This window comes from Corvus brachyrhynchos, unplaced genomic scaffold (genome assembly GCF_000691975.1).
Source record: "Corvus brachyrhynchos isolate BGI_N302 unplaced genomic scaffold, ASM69197v1 scaffold115, whole genome shotgun sequence".
Lineage (NCBI taxonomy): Eukaryota > Metazoa > Chordata > Aves > Passeriformes > Corvidae > Corvus > Corvus brachyrhynchos.
In genome coordinates this window covers 11,255,330-11,275,335 of record NW_008239553.1, presented here as the reverse complement: position 1 = coordinate 11,275,335, position 20,006 = coordinate 11,255,330, and the positions used below count along the sequence as shown (strand labels likewise).

At 36.1% G+C, this 20,006-nt stretch overlaps 1 protein-coding gene across 1 annotated transcript in view; it reads left to right on the top strand.

The window, feature by feature from the left end:
- PCNX1 (pecanex homolog 1 (Drosophila)) overlaps positions 1-20,006 on the top strand; it is an 82,714-nt gene that overhangs the window by 16,052 nt on the left and 46,656 nt on the right. The window contains 1 exon segment of the mRNA XM_017741779.1: positions 7,922-8,054. Within this exon segment, the coding sequence (XP_017597268.1) occupies positions 7,922-8,054 (133 nt within the window).

Sequence of the window (20,006 nt, the reverse complement as noted above, 5' to 3'; positions counted from 1 at the left end):
AGGATTGTTTTATAATTTTATATAAATATTTTTAAATGTCTGTGATTGGTTATGATAACTTTCTGAAACAAATAATTAACAGGTGCACACTGGATAACTAAAAGACTGATATTAATACCACCTCCTCTTTTCTAGTCAGCAACTTTCAGTTCCTGTTTTTCAAATATGACTTAAATCAGTAATTATAACTTCATTTTATCCTTCAGTCTTTAGGGACTAAACTAAGAAGTACATTCTTGTTTGTGTAACTACTAAAATGTGTTTCGTAATGGATATGGCCTTTACTAATCTTCCACTAAGCAGGATGCTATACAAACTTGTACATATTTCACTTCTGCAGATACAACTTAGTAGTTTCATTTCTTTATTATTATGCCAGGAAGTGGTGAATGACTCACTTGCTGTAAGATAGTATGTGCATTCGAATAGGATTTGCAATTCATCAAAATACAGAGAAACAGCATCTGAACATTCTGAAGTTAAGTGTATGTGGTGGATGTGTAACAAAAAATGGAAGATGTCTTACAGTAGTTATCCTTGTTTAACTATTCAGACTCCAAAAGTAGCTAGTGAATTGATGAGTCATGGGTTAGTTGAAGTTGTTCAGATGTCTAGTGATATTTTGGAAATACCCCCTTTGCACTGTCCTGTGCCTCATTTGTGTCAGATGTGTGCTGTTTCTGGATTGCTGTTTGTAACTGTTTAAAGAGCCGCCATAATGCTGTATATAACACAGTGATGTTTTGTGCACTTGAGCTGGCCTGAAAAGTCAAATCTTCTCTCCAGTTCTATATTAACTGTAAAAGATGTGCCCTTTAAGTTGCTACTCTGTTTTACAGCTTGCTGTAATTTAAGGTTTATTTACTTAGAGTTCTTGAGATACAAATAAAACTGCACGTAGTGTGATGCATTTTTCCTTCTGTACATTGCATAGCAATATTGAAGTAACAGCTGATACTGTTTTCTGTGTTTTGAGGTTTGCAGTACATCTCTACAGGCAGGCAAAATAGGGCTTTGTGAGTTTGGATTAGTCTTGTGTTTCATGTGACACATGGAAACCTGTTCATCTCTTCAGTCTGTGTGTATTTGTACATACAGGCTTAGCATGTCTGCCTGCAATTACTAAAATTCAGTTCTCTGTTATTCAGCCAATGGTCATGTCAGCTGCTAGCAATATATTACTTTTTCCTACTATGCTGATGCTGCATATGGTCTATGTCATGACTCAATTGCCTGTGTTGTAGAGCTGTTCCACGCTTCTGATGGCTTTAGTTTTTGCTATGTTTTCCTGCAGATAGAATTAATATAATTACAGAAGATGGGGCTTCTGATCTTGTTTTCTGTGCATCTACCAGTTCATGCTCAAATGACTAAACCAAACAGTTTTGCATGAGAAATTGGAGTTTAGAAATGGTAGAAACTGAAAAATGTGTGAAGTTCCTGTGATCAGGTTGCATGTGTGTTGGCTATCTCTATTAATGTATCCAGCAGTAACTGGACCCAGGTAAGCAGATCAGCTGTAGAAAGGGCTCTCTTCTGGATGAGATTCTTTATTGGAAGCAAAAGATTGTATTCCATTACTTGAATTTTTTAGATATTAACTAGCGGAGTTGTAATGCACATGACATTTGGTTCAAGCATGACAGAATTTTTATTATTAGCCCTTTTCAATATCTGACTTGGAAAGCATTATACTGTACTGCCACAGCTTTTTTGTGTGAAGGTTGAGTTTTGCAGAGTTCCTTCTGATGTTGGATGGATATCTTGTCATCTCAGTAGAGGTCGGATAGCTACCTTTAGACACTTAAAGATGTAGACAGTGTTGGGAATGATATGAGGCTACTGTGGAATTTCTGCAGTTTTGGAACTTACCGATGAAATAACACTTGGAATGAGTCATGCATCTATTAATTGTTAACCACTTCTAGTAAAGCAAAATTTTAGTTAATTTTGTGGGGACTTGATCCTGTTCTGTCCCTTTTTTGGTATTTATGGGTAATACAGAGGCTTTCATTAGATGACTTTTGCTTGATTTGGGAATAGTGGTTCCATTTTGTTGACATGTGTTGCTCATGTATTTGCTAAGTATTCATCTCAAACAGGAGCTGAATAGGAATTTTTGATACTAGATAAAAATGAAGCTGCATCTTCATGCTACTTTGTAGATGTACCTGGGTTTATTGGTATGCATATAAGCAAGAAAATTCTGAAAGCTCTGAGCTGTGATGGAATTGCTCACATTGCTGCAAAATGTAGCTGTGAGATGAAACTTCAGAATGTATTGAAGTTGGCCACTAATTAACATTTGGTTTTTTAGTTAAGGCCATGTAATGCAGTCATGATGTTGTGTGTATGCTACACTAACATAGTATGCCACGTATGCTGGAAATGCTGTGTTCTGAAGATTTACAGCAACTTTTCCTTAAGGTGAATAAACCTAAATACAAAGTCAGAACTAACTTTAATACAGATTAATGTCAATTACAAACGTCTGTCTACTACATGAACATAATACTAGGTATCGATACCCAAATCCCAGGGTATAGGGTCTGTATTGGGCAGGGGATCAGATGAGGTTTAGCTTTAGTTCTTCTGACCTGAAGTCCATCAGCATTATATTCAAGAGGTCTATGTGAGTAGCCTAATGTTTTTAAAAGTGGAATAATTCAAGTGGAAAGTACAATGAAGTAGAATAACTAAGACTCCTAGTTTTATCTTTAGCCTTAGTATAAAAATTTTACTGTCAAGCTGGTCTGTAAAAATACTTGGTTCAGAATTCAAACCAGATGGTTTTATTGTCCTGCTTGTTCCCTCCTTGATGGTGTTTTGCTTTTCAGATGGTTGTAGTGACTGTTTTGTCATAATTGTAAATATTTCTCCAGGCTAGTTTCAGACTTTTTTTTTTAATAAATGCAACCACAACACTGAAGTCTTGGGCTTTACTTTCTTTCCTAAATTGTGTGTTGTTTTCTTCTGCACTATTTTCTAGCAAAAGTTTGTAACTTGGAGATCTGTTCTTCATTGTTTTTCCTTTGCTGCCCACATCTCTGTTCTTCAGAAGTAGTCATTAGTGATATTTTTCATTAAATATCCACAGTAAGTTATAATACTCTGAGCCAATATTTTGATTTTTTTTTTAATCAGAGAAGTATAAGTAATCACTGCAACTGTAGGTTTTATTAAGGTGTGTAATAACATGGTGATAAACAGCTGCATACTGAAGATACGGACTGAACAGACTGCTTTTTTCTGCTGGGGTATCTTTCAAGTATGGTTTTTAATACAGTGTCAGGGCATGTGAAAATAAACTATAAATGCCTCAACAGTGAGGAGAATGATAGTGCTAGTCCGTAAGTGCATGTGAAGTACTTCTTCTCTCAGGTTTTGAACACGAATGAGATACAGATGCTCAATACAGAAGAACAATATTTCAGCTGTTTGGTTTGGCAAAGTATGTTCTGTGTTAGAAGACAGATTTCATTGCTTATGTAAGTGCATGAGCTAAAAACTATTCATTCCAGCTCTTGCTGAGAATTTGTAGGCTTAGTAATTAGTGACTGAAAATAGTTAGGTCACAATTTCCCATTTGGTAGGCTGAGAAATGGCATGTCCAAGCATCACTCAGGTTGTGTGTGCACCTTTAACCATGCTTAACCTGACTAATGTTCAAAACCATCTAGGCTTTAAGTGATGGGGAGAGGGGTGTAGTGTTTTTTGGTTGGTTGTTTCTTTTTTTTTTCCTTCTTTCCTGAGAAGAGTAGGAGACTTTCTGCTGTGGTAGGTTTTTTCTTGCTTTCTAGTTAAACTGATGTTTGCAATTTTTATCCTAAGAACTTTATGGTTTTCCACATGGATACTTCACCTTTGTATTACTTTCATACCATATCTTTCCAGGAATCTTCTTATGGAGAATTTGTCTGTATTTCAGAAATTGTGTAAGGCACTGGGTTTAGCATTTTTTGGTAGCAAAATGAAATGGTCTTGTCAATGCAATAAAATTTTGGCAGTTCTGCTTTTGCATGTTGTGCTTCTTAAGCTTCTGTGTTCTAAGTTTTGGTTAAAAGCAGTGGTAACTAGCTGCAGGGAGATGTTGCAAAGGTTTTGGTTTGATTTTGTATAAATGTTCCTGTTCAAAAGAAAATATTTGTACTTTGTTTCTTAAAGCTAGGTGTCTTACACAACAGTTGTGTAGTTGTAGTGTAAAACTGAGAGTCTTCAGTTCTGTTTAAAACCTAGAGAAGCTACACAGGTGAATGTAAAAAGGTTTCATGTAGGGTATCAGTTCAAGTGTCTGATGACAAAATGATATCCATGTGACTTTTTAAGTGTGTAACTGCTAATTGGCTCTTTTCCAATCAGAAGTGTTAAAAAGATTAATTTTAATGCAACCATCCGTGCAAACATATTCATTAACAGATACAAGTGTCATTATTTCTTCTTTGAAATTAAATGTATTATATTTGGGAATAGGTGTGTGAGGGGTTAAGTTTGCCACAAGGTTGTCACTAGGTTTCCACCTCTTACATTATTGATCTCTGGGGTGTAGGTTTGTATTTGTAATTTGTGCACCTTGAACTTCAAACATGACTTTTCAGTTCTTCAGAATAGATAATGTTGGGGACTCATATTCATATGACAACATGCAGAGGAAGTGCTTAAATTTCTTGACATTAAGTGTAGTGATTCAACACAAGTGTAGAATAAAAAAACCCCATAGAGCGCCTTTTAACAAACATTCTGTAAGCTAAAAAGCTTGTCTTCCTCTACTGATTTAACTAAAGTAAGCAGGAACTTTAAGAGCATTACCTGTGTTACCTCTTCCTGTTACATCTAGATTTTGTACATGATTGTAGATGTTGGATCTTACATTTCTGGAGACTAGGATAAGTTATTTTAAGTAGCAGTATTGGAGAAGTGTGTGTGACACATCATAAATATTAAAGAAAGCTTATTTATATTAAAAGATGAAAAAACTGCTCTCAGATCATTGTAGAGGGTAAGTTAGGAACTTTGTCTTAACTTCCTGCTGGTGAACTCACAAGCAGTTGCACTGCTCCTCCTCATTAAGGGCAAGTAGAAACACAAATAATACGAATTAACATAAATAGCTCTCCATACTGGTATAAATGTATTTTAAATTGTGTGTCTTTTATGAAATATTAAAAAAAAACCCACCAAAAAGCCTCCCCAAAACTGAGCAAATGAAAAAGACCAATACAACAAAGAAAATAAAACCACAACCCCTTTGGTTTTCCTGTACAACCAAAAGCAAACTTTGCTCAGTTTGGCTTTCCACACTTCGTGCTAATCCTCTTTGCTCAGCTAGCTTTTTTTTTTTTTTTACTTCCTTAGTCATGTTTTCAACATGCAGTTTCTTGCAATGTTGGGTAATGTTAGCGGACTTGAAGCTTGTTGGTCTGAAAAGCCGTGCAGTCTTTTCAAAAACTTGTTGAGTCGTGTAGTGACCCTGGATGTCACCACCTACATTCAGGAAGAGTGTGTATAAAAGATGTGCATTGAACAAAAGTTTGAAGATGATAAATCAAAAATCCCATGGCAAAACAGGTAGAAAGCTACACCAAAATCTACTTTGATTTTAAAAGTTAAAATGAGATAATAAAAGGTTAGAAAATCCCAAAGCTGTTTGCCTGTACAGCTTTGAATTTAATCCCCAAGTACATAGGAGTTTTTTTCATTTTATTTTATCTTCAAGCACATTTGTATCTCTAGTTTCCTCACAGGACATTGCCTCTGTTAGTTCTGAGATAGACTTGCTTTAGTGATAAATTGGAGCTATATAGGAAGGACCTATTGTGTTTCCATAGTCTCTGCTTCAGTTATTGCAGAAGATGATGTTTATTAAAGAAAAACAGATGTCAGTGTTAAGTATGCTACCTTAAAGAATTGCACTTGAACACTGCTTTTGCTAAGTAGTTGCAAATGGTAATTAAGATGCAATGCTGATGTTTACCATGTTTTAATGGTAATAGTAATTCAGATACTTACACTGCAGTTATGACTAGTCGCTGTTCTTTATTTCAGGTTGCTTAACTATGGTCTGATTATCAGAATTGCTTTTACATCTGAACTCAGTGGTAGCTGTGTTGTAAATACGAATTTTTATATGCTGATGTGTATCCTAGAAAAAATGAGCTTTACAAATTGTCACCCAAAATTAATGGGCAGTTTTGACGTTGTGTCAGGATTCAGTCTGTCTTTAGTGTGGCTCACTTGCTTTGTACTTCAAGTATGAGAGCTACGAAGAAATGCTTTAAGAAATTAGGCAGTGTATTAAAATAAAGCTGTATATTAAACCACAGGAGAAATCTATTGAATTCTTGCTGAAATACCCTGAAAAGGTAGTATAATCTATTCATTATTAGAATTGTGAAAACACTTGTGGAGAGGAATGAGGAGAGAATGAGCAATCCCTCATTTTCCTGAAAGTACAGGAAAGGACTGAATTAAGGATGCCCTTAACTTCTCTAGTTTTGGTAATGAAATGCTTGTAACTTGAATGTTGGTGTTGAAGTGTATCTCTTCATGTAGCTTCTTTTGTTTTAAAGCAAACTATAGATTATAGCCTCAGAGAATTCATTTGGTAACCTGTGGTTCATGGGAATTAAACTCTTGCTTCAGTCTTTATTGCTTGAGCTATGGCAGTACTACACAACAGTAGTAGGTTGTTATAGGTTGTTGTTTCCTGTAGACCAGCATTAGAATCTTTGCTGGTAAGTGTTGAAAGCTTAATGACAGCAGTGTTGTAACTTGAAATGTGCTGAGGTGCGTATGGGTTACTCTGCCTGTAGTATTTCTGCCATTGCTCTCTGTGTTTTGGGGGTTTTTTTGGGGTGGGGGAGAGGGGGTGTTTGTTTTTTTTTGTTTGACAGAATTCTTGGTTTTCTCACTCTAGTACAGCCTTCTTGGCTACCAGGTTGTGACTTCCCTGTCAAGGTAGTGATTCTCCTCTTGCACTGACTTCATGTCAATTTTTTTTTCTCTTCCTTCACTTGCCTGCCAAACCCTATTTGCTCTGTGGCCCATTCGTTTTTGAGCTCTTTAGTGCTCTGCATTCAAAATGGCTAGGAGCTTCCTTGGCTTAGGAGGAAGAATTCTCAGATTGTAGACACACCATGAAGCAGTCCAAATCTGAAGCTGTTCAGACTGTAGAGCTTAAGGAACACAGCTGGATTTTGGGGGATAATATGTAGATAAATATTTTAATCCCTTGAGTACATACAAACTGGTTTTTATGATGTTGCTTTATAACCAAACCTTTTGTTTGGGGAGTTGAAATAACAAAACCATCAGTCCTTACAAAAAAAGTACTCTCACTTACTCTCAACCTCCTGCCTCTGTAAATTATATTGTAACTAGTCTAGAAGGAGCAACATGTATCCCTTGATGCTTATGAGAAAAAAAAAAAAAAGAAGCCCCTCTTGTTTTGTCTCCTGAAAGAGTTGTGATGAGGTTAACCTCAACCCTACCTATTTGTTAGAAGTTATAAAATTGAGAAGATAATGGTGAGAAGTGGTAGACAACTTCGGTTGTCCTTTAGGCTTCTTCTTAATTATCTGTTCAGTGAGATAAAGGGTGAGGTCAGTTGTCTCTTCCTGCCATGTGTAAACAGAAAAGATTTGGGCTATCTTTTGCAACCTGGCTGTTTGGATCTGGGGGTAAAAAAAAAAAGTAAGCTGTATATTCAAGAACACTCCCCCAACCCCTGAGATGTTTGCTAATAACTGTGTGTTGTGATCCTGTCTTGAGGCAGCTTATTTGAACAGTTAGGGCATAAGCTACTTTTGTTGTTGCAAGTCAAGTTGTTAACTTGGGGAGGGTCAGAGGGAAGAGAGGAGTCTTAAGTTACTGTGTACGTAACTAGGATGGGTTCTTATTTGACCTAAAGTCTGTCTTGATGCAGCAGCACAAGCCAGCGAGGAGACAGTGACATTTCGCCGTGAACGCAGCACATTTAGGCGTCAGGCAGTACGACGCCGGCACAATGCAGGGAGTAACCCTACCCCTCCTACATTGCTCATCGGATCACCCCTCAGGTAGGGTATCTAAATGTTCCACCATATTTAGCATGCATGCAGCAGACCACTTCCCCACACCCACCAGTGTTGCCAGAAAAGCACTTTTTACTTCCTTCCCCACCATAACCTTGAGCTGTCACTGCATGTCACTGTGGGCTTGTTGAATTGTGCATGTATCTGTGGCACTATTTTAAAAATGATCAGGATAGTCAGTCTCTAACATGTTACAGCTGTTTTCAGATTGATATAAAAATTAACTAATGTTAACAAACTTAGCCTCAGTGGTTTTTATCAAAAATTTTAGAAACTTTTACTTTCAATCAATGAGAAAAACCCAAGATAACAGTATCAGCACTCCCCATTTTGGTTTTCTTGAAGAAAGTAAGCATTAGGGACTAGTTCTGTGATCATGCCTCACATCTGTAGATTGTGAGAGATAAGCAAAGTGACAGAACGTTATAAAGAGCTAAGTACATATGGAGGCTCCAAATCTGAAATACAGGTAAACCTTTATGAAGATCTGCAGCTTTTTACAGCAGAAGAGAAATAATGAAGTGAATAGAATGCCCAGTATTGCTTAGTATTAAATCTAATTGTGTGGCACTTTGCATGCCTCAGCAATGTTTGAAATGTACTGTGTACATGTATCTCAGGAGTCCCCCAGCCTTTACTGCCCCTTTGTTTACAATGCTCAGCCTAGTGATTTGTTACATACAGTGGCTCTGTTTGATCTGTCAGCCTGAACAGTAGAAACAGCAGCCACAATAAGTTTTTAAACTTGTGTTTTAAGTCTTTCAATTTTTTGGTTGCTTATGATATTGGAGAATCTGGTGAGGAGAACATGACCTGTAAGAACATCCCCTATAAGTATCAAAGTAATGCTTCCTTCAGTTATGTGATAAATATGTAGGAGTAATTGAATATGTTATATATTCTTCCTTTGTATGCTAAACTGTTTTTGTGTTTTGGGAATATTTATGTAATTTTTTTGAACTAGCGAAAGCTGTAGAAACTGAACAAGTAAAAAGAAGATACTTACAATAGAGGATGGCAGAAGAATTGTGCTATCTTTGTCATATCACTGAAATACTTGAGGGACTGCATTTGCAAATTTTCCTCAGGCACAGGGGGATTGCAAGAATGGTACCTAGAAATCTAACAAGTGAAGGATTGACTTTTGTCATATCAAGAACTGAAACTAGTTAGGTGTGTTTTTAGTGGCTAGTGCAGTATGAAGCACTAATCATGTAATTTCAGAATTTTTTTGTTAAGCTTTTGGTCTTGCTGAATGTAGGGTGTTCAACTTCAAGCTAGTGATTTACTTCATAGTGGAGGATGATAGAACTTTGTATTCTTTCAGATCGCTTTTGCTTTAAATGGTTGCTTTCACTTGCCTCTGATTTTTTTTTTTTTGTTTTCCTTTTTATAAAGGAGGGTAGTGCAGTTTTGTGTATTGCTGCATAAGAGGCTGTGCAGACTGATGCAAGCTCCTCAACTGTGTATTAGTTAGAAAAGTGTTTCCTTTCTTGTAGGTATAAAGTAGGGAAAATAAAGGACTGTTTTAAACTGTGGTTGACAGCTGCCTCATTTCACATGTTAGTGCAGTCATTAAGGTTCCCATGGCTTTCGCTTGACTTCAGTGAGAGACTGTGAAGTAACTTTGTGAACCATGAATTTCACTTTGTGAAGTGGGAGTAACTTTTCAATCAGACAAGATGTTCAAGGGTGAAATAGCAGGTTAAATATTCTAGCCTTGTATTTCCTCTAAGCATCTTTGTTATGTAAGTTTGTTCCATTCTAAATTAAAAAAACCCAAACTGCTTACTGTACTTTCACTAACATAATGACATACATTACCAAAAATACTTCATAATATAAACATAATCAGAATTGAGTACTTAGTGAGGTTAATTTACTCAAAGTGCTGTTCGTGATGCTAAATGACTGCTCCTTGGAGTGGAGTTAAATTGCCCAACCAGACACCAAAGTGCTTTCCTATTTGTTTGACACAAATTCCATTTGAGCTATCAACTGTTGAATGTATCTGAAAAAAAAAATTTATTAGTGTTCTAATTTCTAGATGAACAGTCTAAAAAAAAAACCTTTCCTCTGTATGGGTGGCTTAATTTTAGTGTAAATTCTGTGTTACTGGAAGGAGGAGACCCTTAAGAAAGATTTAAAAGAAAAGAAATTATGCCTAAAGAACAAATGTGAAGAAATAAAGAGACATTTTTAGCCGGTTACCACTAAGAAGTTTTCAAAATATTGCTGTGATTGTACTGACATCACTCCTGTATGCTGTTGGTGAGCTGCCCCAGTCTAGTTTCTGATATTGCTAATCCATTACTTCAGATATTTAACTTCTAAGAGTATTAGATTTACTAATCTTTAGTTGCCCTGATGATATGTGTTTCTTATTCTTGCCAGCAAAACTTTAATCTCTAATCTTCTAACTCTGTCATAAAATTGGATGTTGGGGGAATGGTCCCTAGGACGCGTTGCATTAAACGTGATTTCTTTTTAAATTTCCTATCCATGATTGCAATTACTTCTCATTTCTTCTGTGAAATCTTTAGGAAAAGACAATGACATTATATATGTGTGAGTTTGGCAATGGTAAACAAGTAAAACCTGGTCTAGTAATATCTGATAGTTTGATGCTAAATTAGACACAAGATTATTTTGCCTGGTAACCTTAAAAACAAAACAAACCCCAAATCCCCCATAAAATACCATCTACCCCTGCTTTTGTCCTGTCTAAATGTCAGCAGTGTTTTGGGCACTTAAAAAATAAGTATGCATTGGCATCCCATGTAGTCAGTGGTGTATGCATGTGTGTAAGTGACTGTATGAAGCAGAATTTTATTTTTACAATTATCAGTTAGTCAGAGAATAAGCACCTTTTTTGCATATCTGTGCAATTAGTTGACATCAATACTTTGGTGGGATTTTTTAATTGTGACAGATTTGGATAACTATTCAAAGGGCAGCTGTGTATATACCTCTTGATATGTACCTGCTATTTATGGGAAAGCAGCATTGTTTAGCATTGTTTTGGTGTTGCTGATAACACTTAAAGAACACAGTGAAGGTTGGCGCATCTGTGAACTTCCCTAGGGCTTTTGTTGCTGCATTGCTCACTGAAAGCCTTGTGTACAGTGACAAAACACTGAATTTGAATTTCAGATTAAAATACGTTAGAATACAATAAATGAGTTGCAGTTCTTATCCTCCTGAGCTGTGTGCATGTCTGCATTATTTTGCATGAGCTTTTCTTAACACCTATTCTTATCCATATTTTGTTTTCCAGTGATGCTCTAACAAAAGAACTGAAAAGTAGGTGATGTAGAAAATACTGTTAAAAGCAAGTACATCAGATATAACCCTTCAACTTAGTAAGATTTTTTTTTTAGTTGCCTCATTTGCCAACTGTAGCATCACACTGTAAATAGTGAAGTGTTAAAAGCAACAGGTGGTACATATTGTTCTTCAAAAGAGTGCTTAAGCTATTTTCCAGTCTTTAAAATACAAAACCTTTTATCTAAGATAATGCCACAGCTAATGACTGTATAATATAAATTCTTTAAATCCACAAAATGAAGGATAATAAAACCACTGCTCTTGCAAAGATGGTCTGATATATAGTGACACTTTGTCATATCTAATATTAAAAATTTAATATTAAAAAAGCTATTTAAAAATCTAGCTTTAGTAAATAGCTTTATAAAGTAGTTTTGTAATGGAAGTCTGTGAAGAGAATTAACATTTTCAAACATTGTCTGCTCATAACTATAAATGTACGAATTTCTCTGAAGCCCAGGTTGACTTTTTAAAACCTGTGTTTTGGTGAGTAATAAAGCTTTTGCTATTACTTCAAAATAACTTCAGAATCAACTTAAAATTTTTGCCAATTAATAACTTTCTATAGAGAGTCTTAATACGTTCAAAGTAGTTCTGAATCAAACATATTCCTTTGGTTATCGACAAGGTCTGTGATATCATATGGCCATTAACAAAGCTTAAAAATGTTTTCTGGTTAGAGTATGGATTAATAATAAGAAAGGTGTTGTCCTGTGACTAATAAAAAAACCCCCTAAACAGCCAGCTAAACAGCTGATCAAGTCATGCCTGAATAAGCAAAAAGGACCCCAACTTATGTGAGAAGACTGGAGTAGTCAGTAGTAAATATAGGTGATACCTCAGGTTAGTCTATAGTTAAACTAACCACCAGTAATTTGCTTTTGCACCCTTAGGAAATTAAGACTTGCAAGAGTATGCCTGTTGGGTGACTTGGGGAGATAACTAGAAAGCACTACTACTTCTAAGAAGTTGACAGGAACAGTATCTCTAGATTAGTTGATGTAACTAGTGCCTAAATACTCTGTTACACAGAACTTAGGGGTTACTTTAACCCTACCTATTGGCTGCTTAATGCTACTATACTCTTTTAAAAAGTTTTCCTCTTTAAACTGAAAAATCTTGTTTTGCTTCACTTCTGGCTCTTTTTCACTTCTTTCTGGTAATGTATCCCCAATGCGTGTTTTCTCGTAGCCTTCAAGATGGTCAGCAAGGCCAGCAGTGCTCCTCCCAGGTCAGAGTGCAGTCCCGCCCCCCTTCCCAGGCAGCTGTGCCCGGTGCTAGCGCCTCCTTGCTGGTGAGAAATGGGAGTGTCCACTTAGAAGCATCACATGCCACTGCATCTGCTGTAGGCGGTAGCAGTTTGCACGATGAACTTGGTATGCAGGCCTTATGTAACCTTGGTGACATGGAAGTTTTAATACGGCAGATTTATTGGTAATAATGCAGTGAAAATCAGCTAACCTGAGCTTTGTTTCTGAATCATGTAGGTGTGTTTTAGGAAGGCCATATTGTTCATCAGTTTGTTGCCTTTGTCAATCGCCTTTTCTGGACACTTTATGTAACAAATGCATGATGAGAAAGAAGGAGACATAGATACAAGTAATGATGGTGTGAGAGCTTTCTTGATTTGAACAATGTAACACAAGTAATAAATTTTTCTTGTGGTCTTGCAGGAAGTTGAGCAGAGATGGAGACTTTGGGGATCTTCTGGTTCCTGAAAAAAAAAAAACTTATGGCTCCTAAGAATTCTTGATCTTACCTTTTTTAGATGAGTTGCTTAGCTGCTGTTCAAAAAAGAAATACTTATGTAAATGAATGCTTTGCTTTTAATGTACACCTTAATTTAGGAGCTTGGTATTGGAAGTAAATCTGGACTCTTTCTTATATCAAATGTCATTATTTTATGGAGCTTTATAGTGCCCCTTAGTTCTTCATGGTCCATTTTATGTAGTATTCTTGATTATTAACATCTTAATTAACTTCTACGCAGCTAATAAAATTGCTAGGGAGAAGTTAAGATGGTCTTAATAAATGACTGATCTGCCACATAGTAGTACAGGGGCAGGTTTGGAAAAATTCCTGGCAGGGGTCTTTGCAGCTATCTGTACATGGCGTGAATTACTTATGACTTCATCATTAATATGTAACTCTTCCTTGAATTACTGAAATGGGCATCTTGAACACTGACAATTATTAGTGATGGAATTTTGAGCAGCTGTCAGCTGTAGTAACCTAAAAGTACAGGTTTGATCAGAACACTGACAAAGCATTTGTTTCAGACCTTTCTGTAACCCAGTTCTAAAAGATAAGTGAGTTGTCATGTTACCCCACTAATGGGGAAGACTCCAGGAGTTGCCAGTCTCTGGTAACCATTTAAATGTGAGTTTGACTGAGTTCTTCGTTCTTCTGCATCATCTAACTGCAACATAAGGAAAAATTGAATATTAGCAAAACTGAAAACCACCTTGACCTACTGAAATATTTTATAGAATTTAACTACAGATGTAATAAATACATATGATCTAGTTATCTAATCATTTTCATTGTAGATTCTGTTGCTTTACTGTTTTCTAGATAGAAGTGTTATTGTTTCAATCTCAGTACTTGTATGTGTCTCTCAACTATGAAAACTTGTCACGTGAAACTCATTTTCTTTATTTAATTTGGACTCTTATTTCTTATTTGAAAAAATATATTTGAAATATAATTCTGAAATTGTTATACTGGTTATATCTGTCTAAGGTTAATGTTGAGATACATTCTTGAGGCTGCCATTATTTATTTGAAGGATTTGGTTCATCTTACCCAAAATAAGACAGTTGAGTTCTGTAGAATTTGCCATTTAATACACAACGTAGGTCTACATTATTTAAGAGCTTATATTACTATGCTGTAGCAGAAATCAAAGTAGATCATATATGAAATTCAGCATGGCATTCAGGCTCTCTAAAAAGGTGTATTCATTGTATTTATTGTGTATTGGAGTCTTCAAAAATTTGTATGACTCAATTCTTCTGAAACTTTGTCCATATTGTGCTTACAATTATATGGGACATCACATTGTCTTTGGAAGGCATAAAACTTCCAGGGTCTGCTAGATACAAATCTGATGTATAATAGGGATTTGTTTCCTGGTTTGAAACTCTGAGAGTCTTGTTTAGAATCCTTTGAGAGAAAGCAGCTGCTATAGGCAGGGTCTTCTTGTGTTATTTTAGCAAAATGAAATTTTCCAGTTTGTGTGGCAGGTTTTGTGTAACAGGTGCTATCTTTTGTTAAGAGTAAAATAGTTGGCAAAATGGTGCAAGCTTTCGTGTGAATGATTCCTTTATCCAGCCTGACAAGAAAGTATCTTTCCTTATAAAGGAAATGTGGTTAGTTTCTTTGGGGGGTTTTTTGTTGTTTTGGGGGTTTTTTTTAAACACTCAGGGATGAAGTAACACTATTTTTCTGTTTCCATTGAGTCTAAGGCTCTTGGTTTTGCTCTGTTATCCCAAGATATCTTACTGTGAAAGAGGACCCTATTACTTTAGATTGTCTGTGGTTTGGGTTGGGAGAAGGTTGTAGTTTGTTTTTTTTTCCTTGATCAGCATCAGAATAAAAATTAAAGCAATGAAGGAGATATGACCAATTCTGTGTTACTGTGGAAATCATTGTGACTGCCCAGGGCAAAAAAAAATCCTGAAAATAGTGGGGAAATATATGGAAACAAAATCTGGTTTACACCAACTGGACATATCAATGACAAACATAGCAGATGGGGTTATATTTCTCTGTCCACTGCATAAGAGTTTATTTTCTTAATTCAAATCCTCTTGGAAAGGCAAGCAAGGCATGTATTAATTTACTTTAAAAGCCTTCATATATAGGGCTCATGTTTTCCTTTACCAATGCAGTGTCTGCTTCTACATTTTTTCTACTTGTGTTGATGTCAAGCTGCAGCACTTAACAAGACACACAATTTTTGGTTTTGTTTGCTTTAAAGTTTCTTGTCTGTTAATTTGATTCTGGTGGCTTTTTTTACCTAGGATGAGCCTCACTGTATTATGCCTGTCCCACACGTGGCCTGGTGATGATGCAGTTGTCTTTAACTGGGCATTGCTCTGGGAGTAAGGCAAGAGATGCTTTGAGGCATTATCTTCAGTCTTCCAGGTTCAAAGTAGGAAGATTTTTGTCAATTATGTTGTTGGAGGGCTGAGGGGGGAAGAACTTGAAGGGATGGAAAAGCAGCTTGATGTGGAGCAGAAAATATGAAATAAATCATAGAAGGAATGCAGGACAGAAAGGAAAGGTGGCAAACCAAATGCCATGATTATAGGCAGGGTTGATATACAAATCACAAAAGCAACAAAGCATGTGCTATGACTTAAGTGAATGATGGTTTTCAGAGCACAGTGTGGCAGTAGTGATGCTTTTTGTTCTCACTAATATATGATTCTCTAAACAGGTGGGATTTTTCAGTCCTTGCAGTGAAGACTGATTAAATTCAAATTAGAATTTGTGAAGTAGTTAGGAATCCAGGTACTGAGTTATTAGAACAGATGCCCAGTGTCTGAATCAGGGGTGAAATAACACACTCTTGTCCTTGGCTAGATTATTTTTTTAAATTGCTTTTGTGCTTAAAGAGAACTGCTCATCTAGAGTTTTACAAGACAATTATGCTGCTATGTTGGACTTCTGGTTGTACTGTTTGTATAACAAGCAATAATCTTTCAGATTTAAGTATTTTAATTCATGAAGGCAGTTAAATGGTTTTGAATGTCAAAACTTTTCTCTAAAGACAAATGTATTCACTGGTTACTTACTTGATTAAAACCAATTTAGAAGCAGTTACTCAGTGCCTTTTTTTAATTAAATGGGTGTAATTTATTTGGGATGGATGTGGGAGCATGTTCCAAGGTACATGTAGAAAATAAATATTCACTTCCCATTATTCCTATGGAAAATATCCATGTTGTAGTGTGGAATTTGGTATAATAGGTTAAGTTCTTCTTTTGACAAACTTCATATAGGAACAAAAAATGAGCTGCTTTGAAGTGTTCTAACTGAAAATATGTAAGTCTTCATACCATAGCTGATGGTAAAATTTTGACCTTTGGAAGTAAAGCTCCTAGCAGTCTTCCAAGTAGCCAAATTCTAATGACTGTGGTTTTGCTGACTAGGATTTTAAAAATACTGACTGAAGCAGTAGACAAATATATGGGGATCTAATGATGATACAGATTTCAACATGTCAGTAAGCCTTTGCATGTGAATTAGTCTGAGAGGCTTGAGTAAAAGTAATGTTTATTAGATGTAAAACTGGGAAGCAAACTGAAGATAACTTACCTGAGGAAACCATCAGAGCCCCATTTTAGTTAAATCCTGAGCTACTTAAGTCTTCCAGGTCTTGTCTGTGTAAGCTCATCAGCCTATTGCTTTTGTTGATGCCCTTAACTGTGGGAACATGAGTTCATACAGTGTGAACTATTACATGGTTGTCTCTGCATGTGGTGATGACATATTTTGGTCTTTTGGAACAAGGAAACTTGCTTCAAAGGAAATACCTTTGTCTTTTCTTCTCCATGTCAGAATGAAGATCTATTTTGAACTTGTGCCCTTGAGTATCAGTGTCTTGGTTTGTTATTGTAACCTGGTCCAAATGGAATATGTTTTGGCTGACCTTAATTTGCTAAGAACTTACAGCTCTCCTTTTCTTTTTTTTTTTTTTTTTTTTTTTTTTGTCTGTGTGTGGAGAAGTTGTAGACACTTATGTTGAGTGGGCAAACATGCTATTGATCATATTTCCTGGTTTGCAAAATAATCTTTGGAGTCTCTCATTTGTTCACAACTTGATAAAACTACAGGCTTTAGAGAGAAAATATTTTCTTAAACTTATTCAATATGATGCTATTCAAAGTATTTCAGAGAATGTTGTGGGAGACACAGGAATGGGAGAGAGTCACTAGAGTAAAGAAAAATGCTAGGTATAGCCATATGTATTGAATCTTGAGTACTGAAATTCTGTGTTAGAATTTGTGTACTGTGAGGAAGCTGTTCCTATCTCACGGAGTTTAAGAAGTATTTATTTATGTGACTTTGGGGCTCAGACATACTATCTCCAGTCACCCTTTGGAGTTTGTGTCACCAACAGCAGTGAACAGTCCTGTCAAGTTTTCTACTGAGATGAGTTGAGGCTTTTCTGAAAAATCTTTTTATTTAAACTAACCAAACAAAAAACCCCAACAGAACAACAACAGCAAAACCAAACCAAATCAAAAACAGCAAAAGAAAAACAAAAAAAGGAGGCAGAAAAAGATTTTGTTTTAATGAGAAATTGTCCTTTGCTTGCCAGGGAGCTTTCAGTAGGAAGCCTATATTAATAGGTGGGCGAATTGCAAGCATGACATATCCTGAATCCATTTTTTAGTTCATGTATAAACAATTGGAATTAAGTGTTCTGTTTGCTACCTCTCTGTTCACCAGGTTTATGTCTAACTGCAGCAATGCAGTACTTACAGCAGCAATATAAATGCAGTGAATTTTAACAGATTTAGAGATAAGTTGGGTGACAGGGAACTGTAGATATGAGTGAGTGTAGTAGTTCAGTAAACTTCTTCTGAAATAGTTCTCTCAGCCCAAGAAAAGGGGACATTATATGTCCAAGTAGTATATTCTAACTTCTGTGACTAGAATTTCATTAATTTAAAAACTTAAAAGCTTAATTTCCAGGATCTCTATTCAGTAATGCAAAACCATGAAGAATTTAACCCAAACTTCTGGGTTTTTATCACAGCTGGTTGCCCAGGAGACTTTTCCCTAATAATTTGTGAACATTTTTGTCCTGAGAGGAACCCAAAGCATATTATCCAGTATCTCCATGTTTGCTGTTGTTTTTTTTTTTTTATTGATACAGTTAAGAAATAAACCTTTGTAACCAAGGATTTGTTTTTTTTTTTAGTTGTGGGACGATTCCCCATGTCTTCCACTAGTTTAAATTTTAAGCTTCACTATCAACTGTTTGCTATACTCTGCATTGAAAACCAAAAGATAATTAGCTAAAACACTTCATTAAAATCTTAGCCATTGAGGAAGAAGCCCTAACAAGTGAGCTTTGTGCTTATGCCTATGACAGATGTAATTGAATATTGAGAGGGAGCTGCTGTGTTACTGAGCTCTGGCGCACGCTGTCTGTGCCTCCTGAGCTATGTAGTGGACTGTCTTGTCGGAATGGTGGCTCTGAGCATTGCTGTGGGATATGCCTGGTTTGTCTGAAGTGCTCCCTCTGAGGGTAGAAAGCTTTATGAAGATACTTTCAATATACCAGTATTTTTTTTCGTTGCACTGCATTTAAGGATCTAGTTGGAGGGATTTAACCTGCTAAGATTCAAATGCTTCCAAATCAAACTTAATTGTCTGTGGGTCTGAAGAGAAGCTGGAACAGGATTATATTGTGTTAAAAAATATTCAAAACCCACTGTGTTAGAAGGAGGCTATGTTCTCACAGAAATGTGAAAGACTGGAAGCTCTGCTCTTGTTAGGTATTTCTCCGGGGACTGCTTGTTATCTTGTATCAGCAGAAGGAAAAGCTGCAAGACATACAGCTGAGGGATGTATACAGTTTTTCTTCACATGCTCCAAAGTGGGATTTTTCCTTTTGTTTATATAAGCTGATCTTGGAATATTGTGTGTTTTGCATCGTGGCTTAAGCAGGGTTTTAAGACAGAAGAGACAGAGAAGTTGGCAGATCATTTAATACGAGATCAGTTTCAAAATCAGGTTCCCTGCATTCAGAGCTGAAATATATTGAACCTGGCCTTCAGGGGAAAGAAATTACAGTGCTTATCTCTCTGATCAGGCCAGTGCTGGGAGGAGGGTACTGTAAAAACATCATATTGAGTAAGGTAATTTATCATTTGAGTCACAATCTTTGGCTCCTTGTTAAAATTATGTATTTTGGAAGTACAAATGGTTTATCTAAGAAGTTAGTTTGCAGTCCTTTGTTCTTACACTGAAGCATTTGTTTCTAGCTTGGAGAATAAATCTCTGCCTCAATTTACTTTTCTGAGTTTCCTAAGTTAACTTATGAAGCATCACAGGTCACTTCTTTCAGTCTTTGTTTCTTTTCAAATAGATGTGGACTTCTCAAGAGAATTTTATTCAGGATACTTGGATTATCTCTGTTGTAGTTAAATGTTCTTAAATGCTGATAGTGAATGATTTACTGATGGTTCTGTTAGTGGTGGGGAAGAACTGAAGAAGCTGGTCACTGAAAATTTTTCATGTGGTTATTCTCTAAGGGGAAAAGAGCTTACATTGTGCCTCTGTTCTGTTAATGGTGCAATCTTGTAAATACAAACTCTTTAAATCAGTACTGGAGTTATGGTATATATGTTATGTAAAATGGTATGAAAGACAACTGTGTAGCTAATGTCTGCACTGGTGACAAATTAATGTGTAATCACACTTTATATTTTGACACTGATGCGAATTCAGATGTCTAAATTGATCTCTGTAGTAAGTTAATGAATAGAAGCTGCTGCCAATGGGATGAAACATGAGGAAATTTTGACCTGCTTTTGACCTTTTCTTTAATAGGTAAGTTCAGTTCTACGCTCTACGAGACAGGGGGCT